Raw genomic sequence first — 17,440 nt, forward strand, 5'->3', positions numbered from 1 at the left:
CCATTACAATCAACACATTTTTGCCAACGAGAAATAAGTTTGTTTATTCCTGTAGCGTAAAAACCAGTGATTCGGGATCCAACAAACTCTTGAAAGCATGTTCTGCCTCCTGCTAGTTGTGGAAGCATTCTTCCTGCAAAAAGCTGTTGAGATCCTTGAAGAAGTGGCAGTCCATTGGTGAGCAGTCAGGTGAATACGGCAGATGACACAAAACTTCATAGCCCAATTCGTTTAACTTTTGAAGTGCTGGTTGTCAATGTGCAGTTGGGCACTGCCATGGAGACGAACTGGGCCTTTTCTGTTGAGCAAGGCCAGCTGCAGGCACTACAGTTTTTGGTGCATCTCATTGATCTGCTGAGCATACTTCTCAGATGCAATGGCTTCAGAAAGCTGTAGTCAGTGAGACAGGCAGCAGACCACCAAAAAGTGACCATAACCTTTTCTGGTGCAAGTTTAGCTTTGGGAAGTGCTTTGGAGCTGCTTCTTGGTCCAACCACTGAGCTGGTCATCGCCAGTTGTACAAAATCTACTTTCCATCCGTCCCAATCCACTGAGAAATGGTTCACTGTTGTTGCAAAGCATAAGGGAAGATGTCACTTCAATGATTTTTTGATTTGCAATCAGCTTATGAGGCACCCACTTATCCAGTTTTTTCACCTTTCCAATTTGCTTCAAATGCCAAACGACCACAGAATGGTCGACACTGAGTTCTTCAGCAACTTCTCACGTAGCTGTAAGAGGATCAGCTTCAATGTATGTTCATTAGCAGTTCCTGGGCCAAATGAGTTGTTGGGTTGTCTCTGCAGCTTTATGACCCATTTTGAACTCAAGTAAGATAACTGCTCAAATTTTTCTTTTTATCTAACATCTTTTCCCTAGTCTAAAATAAATATAAACAGCAAGTAATAAGTCATTAGCAAAAAAAAATTAAGCAAGAAATGTGCATTAAAATGATGTATAACATATCCACATTCACTTAAGGAGGTATTCTAATATCAAATGGCAAAGTTCAACAATTCAAAACCACGATTACTTTTGCAGACGGTAAGTGCAGGAGACTGGGGTTCAACCCCTGGGCTGGGAAGATCCCCTGAAAGAGGGCATAGGAACCCACTCCAGTATTCCTGCCTGGAGAAGCCCCATGGACAGAGGAGCCTGAGGGGGGCTACAGTCCATGGGGTTGTGAAGAGTCAGACATGACTGAGTGACTAACACACAACAGTAATGGTAACTTTTTCTGGAACATAGAGCTAGTCGTGCCCAGTTAAAACTGGACAAGACCACTGACCATTCACCTGGGCCTCCATGAGTGTTTGACCTCAGAGGGCCAAAAAATGTCACCCTCAGTTCATGCTAATACCATTTTCTGAACATGCATCTCATGAAGAAACTCGGATATGCCTGTGCAGCACACCAGTGACTTCACTGTATCATCCTTCCCCCACCCCTCAGACCACCTTGCTTCTTTATCCCATAAATATCCCGAGTCTGTTGCCTCTGGAAAGGCAGATGTAAGATTTTTTCTTGTTGTTCTCCTGTCTGTTCATTCAGCTGCCTCATGAATAAACTCTTTCTTTTGCAAATATCAGTGTCTTAATGTTCGGCTTACTGTGCATTGGGTAAATGGACCTGCTTTGATAACACAAGTAATGGTAACATTTTTACAATCATTGGTTCAATAATCATCCAACATCTACTGTGAGCAAGGTATAGTCTTCAGGAATGTGAGGGATTTTTTTACATATTAAAGGAACATCCCTGACCACTCAGTAGTATGTGAAGCACTTGAAGAAAGGCAAATAATTGTTCTAAACACTCAGGAGAGATCACACTGGCTGTGAACAGGAAGGTTTCCAGGCACCTTGAGGGCTGTGAGAGGCAGGAGCATTTGCAGTGATGGAAAGGGTCTCCAGATGCAAAGTGAACTGCCTAAAACTGGAGCCCTGAGGTGTGAAAGGACAGTGTTATCAGGCAGTGAAGAGAAGACCAGGTTTGCCTCAAGTCCAGGATTTTCGTTAAAGCAGTGAAAAATACAGATGGAAAAAAAAGGTGTAAGAGACTATGAAAGAGCTTCTGAGTGCTAAACTAAGGCCGCTTATTACAATGAAACGTTAAAAGCATCCTAAAAGCATCTTTTACTCTCTAATCAAGGCTGGTCCCCCTAGAATCTACCTAGTATATACTCACAGAGCACTATGTTAGCCCTAACATACACTCACAGAGCACTTACATCACCTTATGTTCTCTTTATTCAAATAATGCTCTCAGCCCCAATTTTAGCCCAGCAAAAATCAGCATTTATAGTGCTGGTAAACACAGTAATAACCATTACCCAAATAGTTTTAAGACTCAAGTTAGAATTTTATATTCCAATGTTTTTCCTAAGAAAATAATTATGACTTTTTTAAGTAGGAAAAAACCCAAAAGACAAGCCTATTATGTCCACTTTGGTTCTTTGATCTATTTGATGAACATGAATCATTTAAGTTAGCAATTGCTGGTAATCTTTCTACCAAAATAGTTTAGGAAGAAAAATCTTTAAAATCTTCATTTTAAAATACTTTAACAAAACACTAACAGAAATCTACCAGTATTTTCAGTCAGATATGAAGTAACGGGTGTGAAAGGGGTGTGGTCTGAGTATTTTCTTAAGGTGCCCAGAAATGTAACAAAAAATGTTTTCACTAGAGACAACATGAAACAAATCTCACTGGAAAAGAAGCCAAAAGATCAGTCTTTTAAATGTAACATACATATTTAAATTATACATGAATAAAAACAAACATTTAAAAGGATCTCCAGAATTCTGTAAAGTGAACTATGACTTAACTTTTATAAAGCAAAATACTACCAATATTTTCTCATACACAATATGAGCACTCTGGTCATTTTCAGTTGTCACTGTTGGGATCTTTATCCAAAAGGGACAGAAATCCAAGTCAGCAATGACACAAAAATAATTACTGAAAAGGACTATTAATATACCAGAATTTAAAACTGCATCTTGCTCCTTTAATTTTCAACTTACCTAGAAATGACGACTTCACAAGCAATGCGTACATCACCAGTCTCCTTAACTAACTTCAGCCACAGGCACCCTATGCTCACACCACGTTTTCCTGCACTAGGAACTGTCTATAAAAAGTCCCTCGCTTCACCTGAATAGCAGCACACACTAGCACTGGCATCTCTGAAAGCCACTACAACCTGAGTAATTGTGCATTATGAACAAAAAGGCCTTTATAAAGTCAAAGTCAGAGCTCTAAGTAACAACCTACTTCAACTGAGACAAGCTGACCTGAACTCGAAATTATACTTACTCCATTCATTAAAAGAAATGCACAGAATAAAGCATTTAAAGCGGCTTTCTTAAAAGGCAAAAGGGGAGAGACTAATTTTCTGTGAAATCCTTTTTATATCTACTTCACTTTCAGTGCTTACATATGCTCTTAAAAGTGATTCTGATAGATACTTTTTGAAATGCCACCAGTCCAACTTCAGATATTTTTACTGGGACTATTAATCAGCCATTCTATTTTCATTTAAGTCAAAAGTAATTTAAAGATAACTTAAAACTTTGATGATCTGCGTGAATGCAGCTCTCACAGGCACAGAGAAGGCTTTCAATGTGCCACAAGGTCCCAAGCAGGATTCACAGACTACTAGTAAGAATCCCCGTGTGCTGGGTTGTCAGTGTTCAATATCATGTGTACTACTACCCATTTCTAAGCTCTCCTTTGCACAGCAGAAAATTTAATTTTTTCCAATGAAAGGAACTTTAGATTTAAAGAAAAGCCATTACGTCTAAAGGGTTACAGCATCCAGACACCATCTTCTTAAATAAAGATGAGTCTTTACTTACTACAACAGATTAATGGTGAAGGAATCTTTACCAGAGACAAGAGCTGTGCAGCTTACTGGTCAACTTTTTTTTTGGCAAACTTTTGAGAACCATCTGTTTCAAAGATGCAGTCATCAGTGTTCCCTGATCTTTACAACGCAGCTTTCCCAAGGTTCTCTCACTCAGCTCTTTGCACATTTAACTTCGTATCAAAACGCTTAGAAGAGCTCAGTCTCCCAGAGGCCAGAATGCACATCTCCCGTCTTTATTTTTATTCCCAAATCGTTTTGTAATGTTTTTAATGCAAAGGATGGTAATGCATGCATGACCGTTCCCAATGTTGTAACAGCACAGCTCAGATGAGTACTGAGCGCCTACTTAGAGCAGGGCGCTGAGCTGGTGCCGAGGGCCCCTCACCACCTCGGTTCTTCCTGAAGAAGTCAATCAGAAGAGACACTCCTATGAACAAAAAGTTCCAGTGTCCATTCTGTGAGCGACAGACCTAAGTTTTGGGAAATACCTAATTATCTGGAAGGACGTATGCCAAAATGTCATCAGTAATGAGGCATTACTTTCTCAGCTCCCTAATATTTTTCCAAATTTTCTATGATGTGCATTTACTGATTTTACAACCTGAATAAAAATCTAAATAATGAAAATTAAATAACAGCAGCAATACTTATTGAGCACTTATTACATGCCCCATGTAATAAGTGCTTTATATATCTCACGCAACAGAAAAGCCCTGTTACAAGGAAAAACCATCCATATTTTAGAGATGAGGGAGCCAAATAAGCAGAAGTTGTGAACAAGTCAAAATTAGCTAGTGTAATTCTGAAAGAGAAGAGTCAAACAGGTGTCACTTGCTGGATGTATGACAAATCTCACTGAGGCCTAGTTTCTTGGTAAAATGGGAATAATAAGGCCTACCTATTAAGAAAGTGAAGAAGAACTAAAGAGCCTCTTGATGAGGGTAAAAGAGGAGTGAAAACGCTGGCTTAACATCAAATACAGTATATTAACGCATATATATGGAATTTAGAAAGATAGTAACAATGACCCTATATGCGAAACAGCAAGAGATACAGACATAAAGGACACACTTTTGGACTCTGTGGGAGAAAGTGAGGGTGGGATGATCTGAGAGAACAGCCCTGAAACATGTACACTACCATATGTGAAACAGATCGCCAGTCCAGGTTTGACGCATGCAACAGGGTGCTCAGGGCTGGTGCACTGGGATGACCTTGAGGGATGGGATGGGGCGGGGGGGTTCAGGATGGGGAACACATGTACACCTCTGGCGGGTTCATGTCAATGTATGGCAAAACCCACCACAATATTGTAAAGTAATTAGCCTCCAATTAAAATTAATTAATTAAAAAGAAAAAAAACCAAAAACATCAGCATTCAAGAACTAAGATCATGGCATCTGGTCCCATCACTGCAAGGTAAATAGATGGGGAAAAAGTGGAAGGAGTGACAGACTTTATTTTCTTGGGCTCCAAAATCACTGCAGATGGTGACTGCAGCCATGAAATTAAATGATGCTTGGTCCTTGGAAGAAAAACTATGACAAACCAAGACAAGAGTATTAAAAAGCAAAGACATCACTTTGCTGACAAAGGTCCATATAGTTAAAACTATGGTTTTTCCAGTGGTCATACATGGATGTGAAAGTTGGACCATAAAGAAGCTGAGCACCGAAAAACTCATGTTTTCGAACTGTGGTGCTGAAGAAGCCTCTTGAGAGTCCCTTGGACTGTAAGGAAATCAAACCAGTCACTCCTAAAGGAAATCAACCCTCAACATTCACTGGAAGGACTGATGCTGAAGCTGACGCTCTAATACATTGGCCACCTGATGCGAAGAGCTGACTCGATGGAAAAGACCCTGATGCCGGCAAAGACTGAAGGCAAGAGGAGACGAGAGCGGCAGAGGAGATGGTTAGACAGCATCACCAGCTCAATGGACATGAATCTGAGCAAACTCCAACAGATAGTGAAGGACAGGGAAGCCTGGCGTGCTGCAGTCTGTGGGGTTGCAAAGGATCAGATGCAACTCAGTGACTGAACAATAACAAGGGCATAGCTCACTCAGGGTTCTTATGAGGATTAAACAAAACGATATATGAAAACAATATAGCACTGTGTCTGGCAAATAAGTGAATGCTATTATGAGTATCTTCTTCATCACTGCTACAATTAGCTCGAACATCTGAGCAAATTATTTCACATCTCTGGGTTCAGTTTCCATAGCTGTAAAAAGGTAGTAACAATACTGGCACCATGTAGTAACTGGGAGGATTACATAGGATAATACACAGCTATCAAAACAGTTAGCTACTGTAATTCTTTACAGGTCACACAACACGACACTGGCTAAATAAGCTACAGTAAATGCATATGATGAAATACTTTGCTGAAAAACATCTAATAACATGAAAAAAAAATCCATAATGCACGCTAAATTTAACAAGACAGCTACAGATAGTATGGACAGTAAAATCCTTTTCTTTCGAAAATATACATATATACATTAATAGAAAAGGCAGCAAGAATATACTCCAAGATCTGCAATTTGTGGATATCAGCAACTAAACAGTTATTAAAAAAAAAGACACCTTATTACCACCACTACCACATCAAAAGCACTAACAAAACAATAATCCGAAACCCTACACACATCTGTGTTTAAAAAAGCAGGAGTATCCTGACCAGACACCTCCAATCCTATCAGATCATAATTAAGATTCTTCCATGAATATTTAAAAAAAGAATACTAAAACTTGTAAAATTTTAGTGGGTTAAGAAGGGACAAGGAGGCTACCTGTCTCTAAGACACACATTTTTATTTCCCACAATTCCAGTTAAAAGCCTTCATATTTTATATTGACATAATACAAAAAATTACTCTAAAAATAGGAATGCAAGAACATTTCTACAATAGCAATTTTTCTTGGAGTGAATATTAATCTTTAAAATGAGTATTTTACAGCATAGCTGTTACTGAAGATAAATCCTGTGGTTGTGTTGAGAGAATACTGTCAGGAGATTAACAAAATGAAATAAAAAAATTAGTTTCTTAATTTAAAAAAATGGATCAGCAGGCAGATATGTAGGCAGATATTCAGTAGAAGGTAGAAATAACTACCAGTGGTACTAAAATATATATATATATGAATTCTGACTTTAAAAAAAGACATTAGACACTATACTATAAAATACTTAGTTAAGGGAAATTCCCTGGCAGTCCAATGGTTAGGACTTGGCGCTTTCACTGCTGGGGCCCAGGTTCAATCCCTGGTTAAGGAACTAAAATCCTGCAAGCCGTGTGGCATGGCAAAAAAAAAAAAAAAGTTAAGAAATGCTATTTCAATAATTGAAGGGTACTTACCTCTTCCTATCTTCACTGCAAATTATATTTCACTTGAATAACACTTAAGCAACAGTTATACATAAATATGCAACATGCACTATTTGAAGGTGGGAAAGAAAACAGGATTCTCAAAAGGCAAAGAAACAGCCCTTTCAAACCACAGATTTTACAGAATCTCTAGTATCAAGCAGATTTTCCCAAGCAAAATGCACCCTTTTCTCAATCCACCTGCAAACATATGAAAAGAAAATTACTATTTTTCCCTTCTAGTGACATCAATAGATAAGCCTCAGTAACCCAGAGAAAGATTTTATTTTCAATATTTTAATACTGACTCCCTCTGCTGTATAAAAAAGGATTCAAAAATGTCATTTCCCTTAGGATCTAATTAGGTACAATTCTTTCCATTTGTTTCCCATAAAACACAGCTTAAAAACAGATAGCTTAACAAAGTAAAATATATTACTTTGGGTTAGGACAGTAAAAATAATCATCCTCCAGAATATATCCTTCAAATCTAAATTCTTTAGTCCAGAACTTAGACAAACCTAAGAAAAGAAACACTTGCTTTACAAAAATCTAAGTATTCTTCCTGGGCCATGCTGAACAATTTAGTAACTTGAAACTTGGGGAAAGGATTTGAAGTCCGTGAACCTCAGTTTCTTTTTACCTGTAAACCTAAGAATAAAGACACTTATTACAACTCTGCAAACTTGGTAAGGCCAGTATCAGAACCCAATTTAAATTCATTCTCTGCACAATTACTGACCACCTACTCATGACATACAGTGTACAGGGCTAGGACTGCCAAATTTAGTGAATGGAACATGTTTGTATCTTAAAATTATTTACTGTATGTAAAGTTAATTGCGCATCCTGTACTTTAGGGCTTCCCTCATAGCTCAGTTGGTAAAGAATCTGTCTGCAATGCAGGAGACCAGGGTTCAATTCCTAGGTCGGGAAGATCCTCTGGAGAAAGAAATGGCAACCCACTCCAGTATTCTTGCCTGGAAAATCCCTTGGACAGAGGAGCCTGGCAGACTACAGTCCATGGGGTTGCAAGAGTCGGACATGACTTAGCGACTAAACCACCACCACCTGTACTTTATCTGGCAACTTTCCCTGAAGCACATACAGAGACCCAAGTATGACAGCTTATCTTTAGAAGACTTACAGAAAGTGAGGGAAATAAATGTACATATAAACAAACTACCATACAGGGAAGGGTAGTAGCTATGTCGCATTTAAAGAAAGGACCAAGGGGGGGAAAGGTAAGTTGGGAAAACAGTAAGAGGGCTTTGGGGAATGGTTACAAACAACAAGCACTCACAAGATTCAAAGGAGAATAAAAAATGTGACAGTGCTTAGTTAGAGCCTCGCTTCTTGCCACACAGACTTGTGTAGTCACCAAATACCCTATTCCATTATACAAAGTGGAAACAGGTTTTGAAGTTATTTGCCATATTTTCACACAAATCAATTACTTCAAAAAGACATGCATTAAAAAAAAAAAAAAAAAAAAGACATGCATTAACAATCTCTCAACAGAAAGATGTACAAAAATGCCAACTCCTAATATTCTGACTTCAGTTCAGTTCAGTCGCTCAGTTAGCTCCCTGTCAAATCGAGTTATAGTTCTCCGCTTATTTTACCCAATATTATTAAACAAATTCTGTCCAATGTAGACAGGGCCGGTAAGACTAAAATCTTCATAAGATGTCATCCTTTTTCTCACTTTCTGTCATCCAAACAACGGTTTCCTATCTCTGCCTCCTAAGTAAACAGCTCTGTATGTTTCACTCTTCAAATAGTTTTAAGCAGATCATTTTTAACTAGATGCAAACACTACTGCTTCTTTACTTTGCACTTCCTGCTCCAACCCTCTGCAGATGCTTTCTTCTTCCTGCAGGCCCAGTTATCATTCTTCATGACATAAGCCAACCCTGATTCTAGTCTATGAGTGGGAAATTCACACAGCTCAAAAGTTAAATAACCAAGTAAGCTGCAGAACATGTGTATAGAAAAGGTGTAGTAATGCAAAAAATCTATTCATATCATTCTTTCTCATCATACACCCTCATGCAATCTTACAGGTGAAAGGATTTCAGACTTCAAAGTCCATAGTTCTCTCATTTTCACAAGATAATGGAAATCATGCCCTATGATCATATGTGACTAGTCTACACTTACAGAGCAAGCAAGGAACCAGAGTCAGATTTTTTGATTTTCAGTTCAGTATTTTTTCTGCTAAATTACACTTCTATCCTACTACACTCTCACTACATCTTCTGACTGGTAGCTGATATATTCCATGAATTTCAATTCTATTGCATATTTTTACTTTTTGAAAATATAAACAAATCTATAAATTATAGTTATTCAAACTGCAATTAATTAATCCCTCATTACACAGTAACCTAAAATTCAGCTTTACTAAAAAACAAGACACCAGATTCATCTTTATAATAGTCTGTATTTTTATCTCCATAGGGAAGCGTGAGAAAAGCATTTATATATCACAATGGACCAAACTGACAAGTTCAAGACATGAAACACTGTGAGTATCAAATCTTAAAAAGATGCTGATCATTGTATCTTCAGTGGAAACTGTTTATCAAGAAGCACTATACCGATCTTAATAAGCATATAAACACTGCTGAGGTTAGATTTTTAAACTCCATTTTCCTAGAATTAGGGGAGGGGAAAAACTATTATTCAAAAACTACCATTCTTATTTAATTTAAACATTTGTGGCTAGAAGGATCTTAAGTTTACAACCACAGGGATAATTAGATGACCAATGTTCCTATATTTTGAAAAGATTACCAATGACAACCCTTTTCAATGGTCTTACCTTTGTTGAAAGTACTTTAAACATGCTCTGCTCTGGTATTATAGGATGAAGAAGTCTCAGTTTCAAACTGTAATCCTCTCCAGAAGGAAGTTTCACCAAAGCAGACAACTAATGAACATAAAATTAGGAGCACATTTTATAAATTAATTTAAAGAAGGGTAAAGTACTTAAGCTGACTATAATTACAGAACTATAGTACTGTTGCAGAGTATTTTTAAAACCTTATACAGAATATAAGATTTAGGAATCTCGAAATAATCCTTTTTAAAAATCTGGTATCCTTCATAATTCAAAAAGACACATGTACCTCAATGTTCACTACAGCACTATTCACAACAGCCAAGACATGAAAGTAACCTAAATGTGCATCAAACAGATGAATGGATAAAAATGTGATGTGTATATATACATATATATGGGTGTGTACACACACATACATGATGGAATATTACTCAGCCATAAAAAGGAACAAGATTGGGTCATTTGTGATGTGGATAGATCTAGAGTGTGTCATAAAGTCAGAAAGACAAAAACAAAAGTATCGTGTAACAAAGCATGTATCTGGAATGTAGAAAGATGGTAACAGATGAGCCTGTTTGCACGGCAGGAACAGAGAAGAAAACAGAGAACAGATATGTGGACATGGCGGGGGTGGGGAAGGGAAGAAGAGGAGGGGAGACAAACTGAGCAAGTAGATGAGACATGTATACACTATGGTGTGTGAAACAGCAGTGGGAAGCTGCTATACGGCAGCAGGAGCTCAGCTGAGTGCTCCGGGATGATCCAGGGAGTGGTGCGGGGAAAGGAAGGAGGAGGCTTAAGAGGAAAGGGATGTATGTATACACACAGCTGCTTCACTTTGTTGCCCAGAAGAAACTAACACTGTAAAGCAACTATACTCCAAAAATAAACAGCACTGCCCATGACAAAAAAGGGGAAAAATGTAAATGGACTAAATGTTCCAATCAAAAAAATAAAATAAAAAAATCTGGTATTCTTCAGACAAATTCTTATATACCTAAGAACAGAGTATGTTTCATAACATATACATTTAAATCTCAAGAAAACTCAAGATACTCTCACTGTTTGCAGATGACATGATCCTCTACATAGAAAACCCTAAAGACTCTTCCAGAAAATTACTAGAGCTAATCAATGAATATAGTAAAGTTGCAGGATATAAAATTAACACACAGAAATCCCTTGCATTCCTTTATACTAACAATGAAAAAACAGAAAGAGAAATTAAAGAAACAATACCATTCACCATTGCAACAAAAAGAATAAAATACTTAGGAGTATATCTACCTAAAGAAACAAAAGACCTATACATAGAAAACTATAAAACACTGATGAAAGAAATCAAAGAGGACACAAACAGATGGAGAAACATACCGTGTTCATGGATTGGAAGAATCAATATTGTCAAAATGGCTATTCTACCCAAAGCAATCTATAGATTCAATGCAATCCCTATCAAGTTACCAACGGTATTTTTCACAGAACTAGACCAAAGAATTTCACAATTTGTATGGAAATACAAAAACCTCGAATAGCCAAAGTAATCTTGAGAAAGAAGAATGGAACTGGAGGAATCAACCTGCCTGACTTCAGACTCTACTACAAAGCCACAGTCATCAAGACAGTATGGTACTGGCACAAAGACAGAAATATAGATCAATGGAACAGAATAGAAAGCCCAGAGATAAATCCACGAACCTATGGACACCTTATCTTCAACAAAGGAGGCAAGGATATACAATGGAAAAAAGACCTCTTTAACAAGTGGTGCTGGGATAACTGGTCAACCACTTGTAAAAGAATGAAACTAGAACACTTTCTAACACCATACACAAAAATAAACTCAAAATGGATTAAAGATCTAAATGTAAGACCAGAAACTATAAAACTCCTAGAGGAGAACATAGGCAAAACACTCTCAGACATAAATCACAGCAAGATCCTCTATGACCCACCTCCCAGAATATTGGAAATAAAAGCAAAACTAAACAAATGGGACCTAATGAAACTTAAAAGCTTTTGCACAACAAAGGAAACTATAAGCAATGTGAAAAGACAGCCCTCAGATTGGGAGAAAATAATAGCAAATGAAGCAACAGACAAAGGATTAATCTCAAAAATATACAAGCAACTCCTGCAGCTCAATTCCAGAAAAATAAATGACCCAATCAAAAAATGGGCCAAAGAACTAAACAGACATTTCTCCAAAGAAGACATACAGATGGCTAACAAACACATGAAAAGATGCTCAACATCACTCATTATTAGAGAAATGCAAATCAAAACCACAATGAGGTACCATTACACGCCAGTCAGGATGGCTGCTATCCAAAAGTCTACAAGCAATAAATGCTGGAGAGGGTGTGGAGAAAAGGGAACCCTCTTACACTGTTGGTGGGAATGCAAACTAGTACAGCCGCTATGGAAAACGGTGTGGAGATTTCTTAAAAAACTGGAAATAGAACTGCCATATGACCCAGCAATCCCACTTCTGGGCATACACACTGAGGAAACCAGATCTGAAAGAGACACGTGCACCCCAATGTTCATCGCAGCACTGTTTATAATAGCCAGGACATGGAAGCAACCTAGATGCCCATCAGCAGATGAATGGATAAGGAAGCTGTGGTACATATACACCATGGAATATTACTCAGCCGTTAAAAAGAATTCATTTGAATCAGTCCTAATGAGATGGATGAAACTGGAGCCCCTTATACAGAGTGAAGTAAGCCAGAAAGATAAAGAACATTACAGCATACTAACACATATATATGGAATTTAGAAAGATGGTAACGATAACCCTATATGCAAAACAGAAAAAGAGACAAAGAAATACAGAACAGACTTTTGAACTCTGTGGGAGAATGTGAGGGTGGGATGTTTCAAAAGAACAGCATGTATACTATCTATGGTGAAACAGATCACCAGCCCAGGTGGGATGCATGAGACAAGTGCTCGGGCCTGGTGCACTGGGAAGACCCAGAGGAATCGGGTGGAGAGGGAGGTGGGAGGGGGGATCGGGATGGGGAATACGTGTAAATCTATGGCTGATTCATATCAATGTATGACAAAAATAAAAAAAAATAAAAATAAAAAAAAAAGATACAAGGGCCAAATAGTACAGCATGCAACAAAAAAAAAAAGCATTCTTGTGCAAAACATCTAGTTCTACCACAAACTCTTAAATATCTATCACAAGGTTTTCCATTAAATGCTAAGAAACCAAGTTATCAAAAAAGTCAACTCATTTAATATGGTTAAAGTCATATCAAAGAAGCAGACCTTTTCCATTAAGTGTACCACACAAATGTAACCAAAGCATGGTTATAATGTGTCTGAACTTTCCTACTGTGTCTTTTATATTTACCAACCAAGTTCTGCTTTAAATCCCAAATCTAAAGAGGAAACAATGCACATCCAGCTATACCTACAGTACAAATTCTCTTGTCTGAAAACTTAAAATGATCCAAATGGAAAAGCAATGCTTCAGATTTTCATCAGCATTTCCATATTATCTCACGAAGAAATGACATATACTTGGTAGATTGCTATAAATTATTCTGCAATATATATTTATTTATATTTACAAATTGGAGTAGGAAATGGCAACCCACCCCACTATTCTTGCCTGGAAAATTTCATGGACAGAGGAGCCTGGTGGGCTATAGTCCCTGGGGTTGCAAAGAGTCAGACTCAACTGAACACACACACACATTTATAAATAAAAGTATTTAATCTCAATAAAAAATAACTCAAAGACTATAATGACCTCTTTTTCTGAAAATTCCACATTTACATCATTCTTCTGAACATTCTTGATCATAAGTGTAATGATTACTTGAGATTCTGTTTGATACCAGTCATACCTATTAAAAAAGAAAAAGGAAACTTAAAACAGAACTTCTGGATTTCTTAAAGTTGTTGCTTCTTTGCTTGGTCAAGATAAAAGTTACAATCTGATGAACAACAAGAGCTCCACCTTGAGGAACAAAATAGCAAAGCAGCTGCTGGCTCACAGAAATAATTTTATGTAACCAATTCCAAATGACAACCCACTCCAGTATTCATGCCTGGAAAAATCCCATGGACGGAGGAGCTACAGTCCATGGGGTCACAAAGAATCGGACACGACTGAGTGACTTCACTTCACTTCACTTTCACACACTAATGGAAGAGAAAATAAGGTAGATGATGCCCCAACTCTCTCCAGTGGATTTAATAATTTACATAATTTTTTAGTTCTAAAGTATCCCCAGTAGTGTTGTGCTTAAGCCAATTTTTTTTCTTTTTGGCCACGCCACGCAGCATGCGGGATCAGTTCCCCAACCAGGGATCAAACCCATGCCCCCTGCAGTGGAAGTTAGGAGTCTTAACCACTGGACCGCCAGGGTATTTTAAGAATAAACAATAAAATTTATCCTAAACAGATCACAGTCCTAGTCAGCAATAGTTTTACCCTCTCATTTCAACCTAATATTAAGAAGTAAACAGTTCTATCCCAATTTTACAAAAACAAAACAAAACAAAAAAGGCTCAGAAGGATACGGCAATCAGTTTAAGTCAGTAGCAGGGGATACACTGGACCTGACCCCATATTCTAGGATCTCTTTACTGAAGCTGGGGGCAAACAGTCCTGAGCACAGGGAGCAGGAGTAAATGAGCTAAAATTAAAATAATTCAACTCAAAAATAAAATAAAATAAAATAATTCAACTCATTCTGTCAGGCACAGCATTAAATACAGCATCTACAATCTCAAAGTATGTGGGAAGATTGGTGTGTCGAGAAATTCTAATCATGTGTATCTTTCCCTCTGAAAGCTGGGATCCTCACTTTCAAATTAGACTAGATTAACTCTATGAGAGAAGAGCTATTGATCTATTCTGCCACTATTACATTCCCAGGATGAAGCACGGTGCACTGATATGAGGTATATTTATTAAACCATTGTGGGATTATTTTATATATATCCTATACTCCAAACACCATATTTATTAAGTTTATGTACCCTACCCCTGCCCGGCATCATAATTATTATTTCAGTTTATGTACCCTACCCCCCGGGCAGGGGAAGGATACATAAACTGAAATAATAATTACGGTGTTTGGAGTATAGAATATATATAAAATAATCCCACACTGATTCAATAAATACACCATGTATCAGGGATCCTCACTTGCTACTTACATTCATGATTGTAACTGCTGCCTTCTGCAAGTAACTTTCAATGCATGCAGAATTATTCCATGAAAAATTTACTCCAAATATAAAAGGCAGGTAAAGTTACAATATTATCAGGTCTACTACTAACTTACTGACCTATGTAATAACAACAACTTAAATGTAAGAGGTTATTCTCAATATATGGAAAGATGACATAATATGCAACCATGTGAAGCAAGTTTTAAGTTAACCTTAATATGAGCACTAATTCAAATTGGTTAATGGACTTACAACTATAGTTTTTCAAGGCTTTAGTAAGATTTATCTTAAAAACTAAGAAATACTTAAATGACAGGTAGGGACTTGCTTACTAATAACAGGGTTTCTTTTCCCTTTAGGCTCATTTATCATGCATTATGAAAAAGAAATCCTTACTTGATTTTTGACTGATGAGTCCTCTGGGATGCAGACTGATTTGGGCAAATCGAAAGAGAAAGATTTACGAGTTAGTTTAGTAACTGCATATTAAACATGCATTGTATTATTAATTTACCCAGTGCTACAGTTACTTTGATATGGAATAATTACATGAAAACTTCCTACAAAGCATGGTATACATCAATGTTAAATAATACTCATCTTCACAAAAATCAGAATATTCAACATTTTTAAAAATTTTATGTTTCCATTTCAAAAATCATTTTTCTTCTAAAATAAAAGCAGCAAAAAAAAGAAAAATTTCAGAAGATATGTTTGGAAAAGATTACAGATAAAACGTCCAGTTCCAAGATTCAGCAATGCTCTAAACTGAAAGTAACAGTAACATTTAAAAAACCATTTTCAGGAATGTAGTATTAACACTTCCAGGCTTAACAATGGCAAAACTGCCCTGGAAAAACCTATGGAGGAGTCCTTCCCCAGTGCCTTCCTGATATGGTCTGACCCTGGTTCATGGTCTCTGCAACAATCTACGTTGACCACTGAGAAACAAAGTTTGACTCTTTTTAGCCAATTCAAACTTTCCTAAACTATTATTAATAAATCTAAAGGACCTGCCCTGGGTCATTGGTGGCCTCTAACTTGTTCCTAAGGAAGAAGGGAAGAGACAGCATTTGGAGGAGGAAAATAAGTAAAACTGTCCTAGAGAGATATGGAACTGCCAGAAAGTGCATTCGGAGTACTGTCTCAAATGTATTTAATAATAATATAATTAAGCAAAAACACAAAGGATTAAAAACTTTGGACTTACCACCTCAGGCTGTGATCCTATTAAAAACATAAAAAAGAAAACATTTTCAGATAACAGTACCTGTATAGACAAAATTACATACATGATTTCTAAGGCACAAACATATTATTAAGGAAACCAATTCTCCATGCCTATCTAATAAGGGAAAGTGGTTTAATTTTACAGGCTGGAGTCACTTGAGACTCCTCAGTAATTTCTTACCACTGCAAAACAAATCCATTCAAATCTCCCTTTCAACATAAGGAACCATGTAAAAAAATCAAAATACCTTTGGAAATCCCAATCTAATAGAACATGCACTACTTAAATTATAAGTTATAAAGTTCAAAACAAAAAAAATTACAAACATTGACTTCTTTTTAAATTCAAAGACCATGGGAAATCTGCACACTTACCATTCTGAGCTTCTTGACACCTTTTAATCCAAGCAAGGAAATCAGCATCTGCACCTAGAAAGAACAAACTATAACAACACTCATCTGCACAACCTAACATACTCACTCAACAAATACTGACTGCATACCTCCTAGGTTACAAACACGGTTCTAGAAACTATGGATCCAACAGTAAGTTAGATGAAAACATCTGTCCTAATAGTGTGTAGCTATCCTTAATATTATAGCTATTAGTTAGGTTTAATATTTATTTTGTTCATCCTGAAGAATTCTGATTTTTAAAAAATCAACTTTAATCAGTCAACCTTATTGGTTCCAAGATACAGATATCTCCATTTGCCCTCACCCTTTCCTCTTAAAAGAGCTTCCTCTCACACAACAAAATCAGACCTGAATCAGATTCCTAATATGCTGTCAGTTGGGGGAGGAGGGGTCTGCAGACCTGGCAACCAGCAGCTGGGCTAAAGCCCAGAAGCCTCTGTCCACCTGTTTGCTGTCCAATGCAGTTGCCTGTCCTGTCTACTATTTTTTCAGCA

General features: G+C 37.2%; 1 protein-coding gene across 1 annotated transcript in view; it reads right to left on the bottom strand.

The window, feature by feature from the left end:
- The window catches only part of SUGT1 (SGT1 homolog, MIS12 kinetochore complex assembly cochaperone), a 42,978-nt gene that overhangs the window by 14,130 nt on the left and 11,408 nt on the right, over positions 1-17,440 (bottom strand). The window contains exons 6-10 of the mRNA XM_043892472.1: positions 16,905-16,958; positions 16,510-16,526; positions 15,696-15,730; positions 13,867-13,963; positions 10,074-10,181 (exon numbers count right to left, since the gene is read on the bottom strand). Of these exons, the coding sequence (XP_043748407.1) occupies positions 10,074-10,181; positions 13,867-13,963; positions 15,696-15,730; positions 16,510-16,526; positions 16,905-16,958 (311 nt within the window). The remainder of the gene's footprint in view (positions 1-10,073; positions 10,182-13,866; positions 13,964-15,695; positions 15,731-16,509; positions 16,527-16,904; positions 16,959-17,440) is intronic.

This window comes from Cervus elaphus, chromosome 30 (assembly GCF_910594005.1).
Source record: "Cervus elaphus chromosome 30, mCerEla1.1, whole genome shotgun sequence".
Classification (NCBI taxonomy): Eukaryota; Metazoa; Chordata; class Mammalia; order Artiodactyla; family Cervidae; genus Cervus; species Cervus elaphus.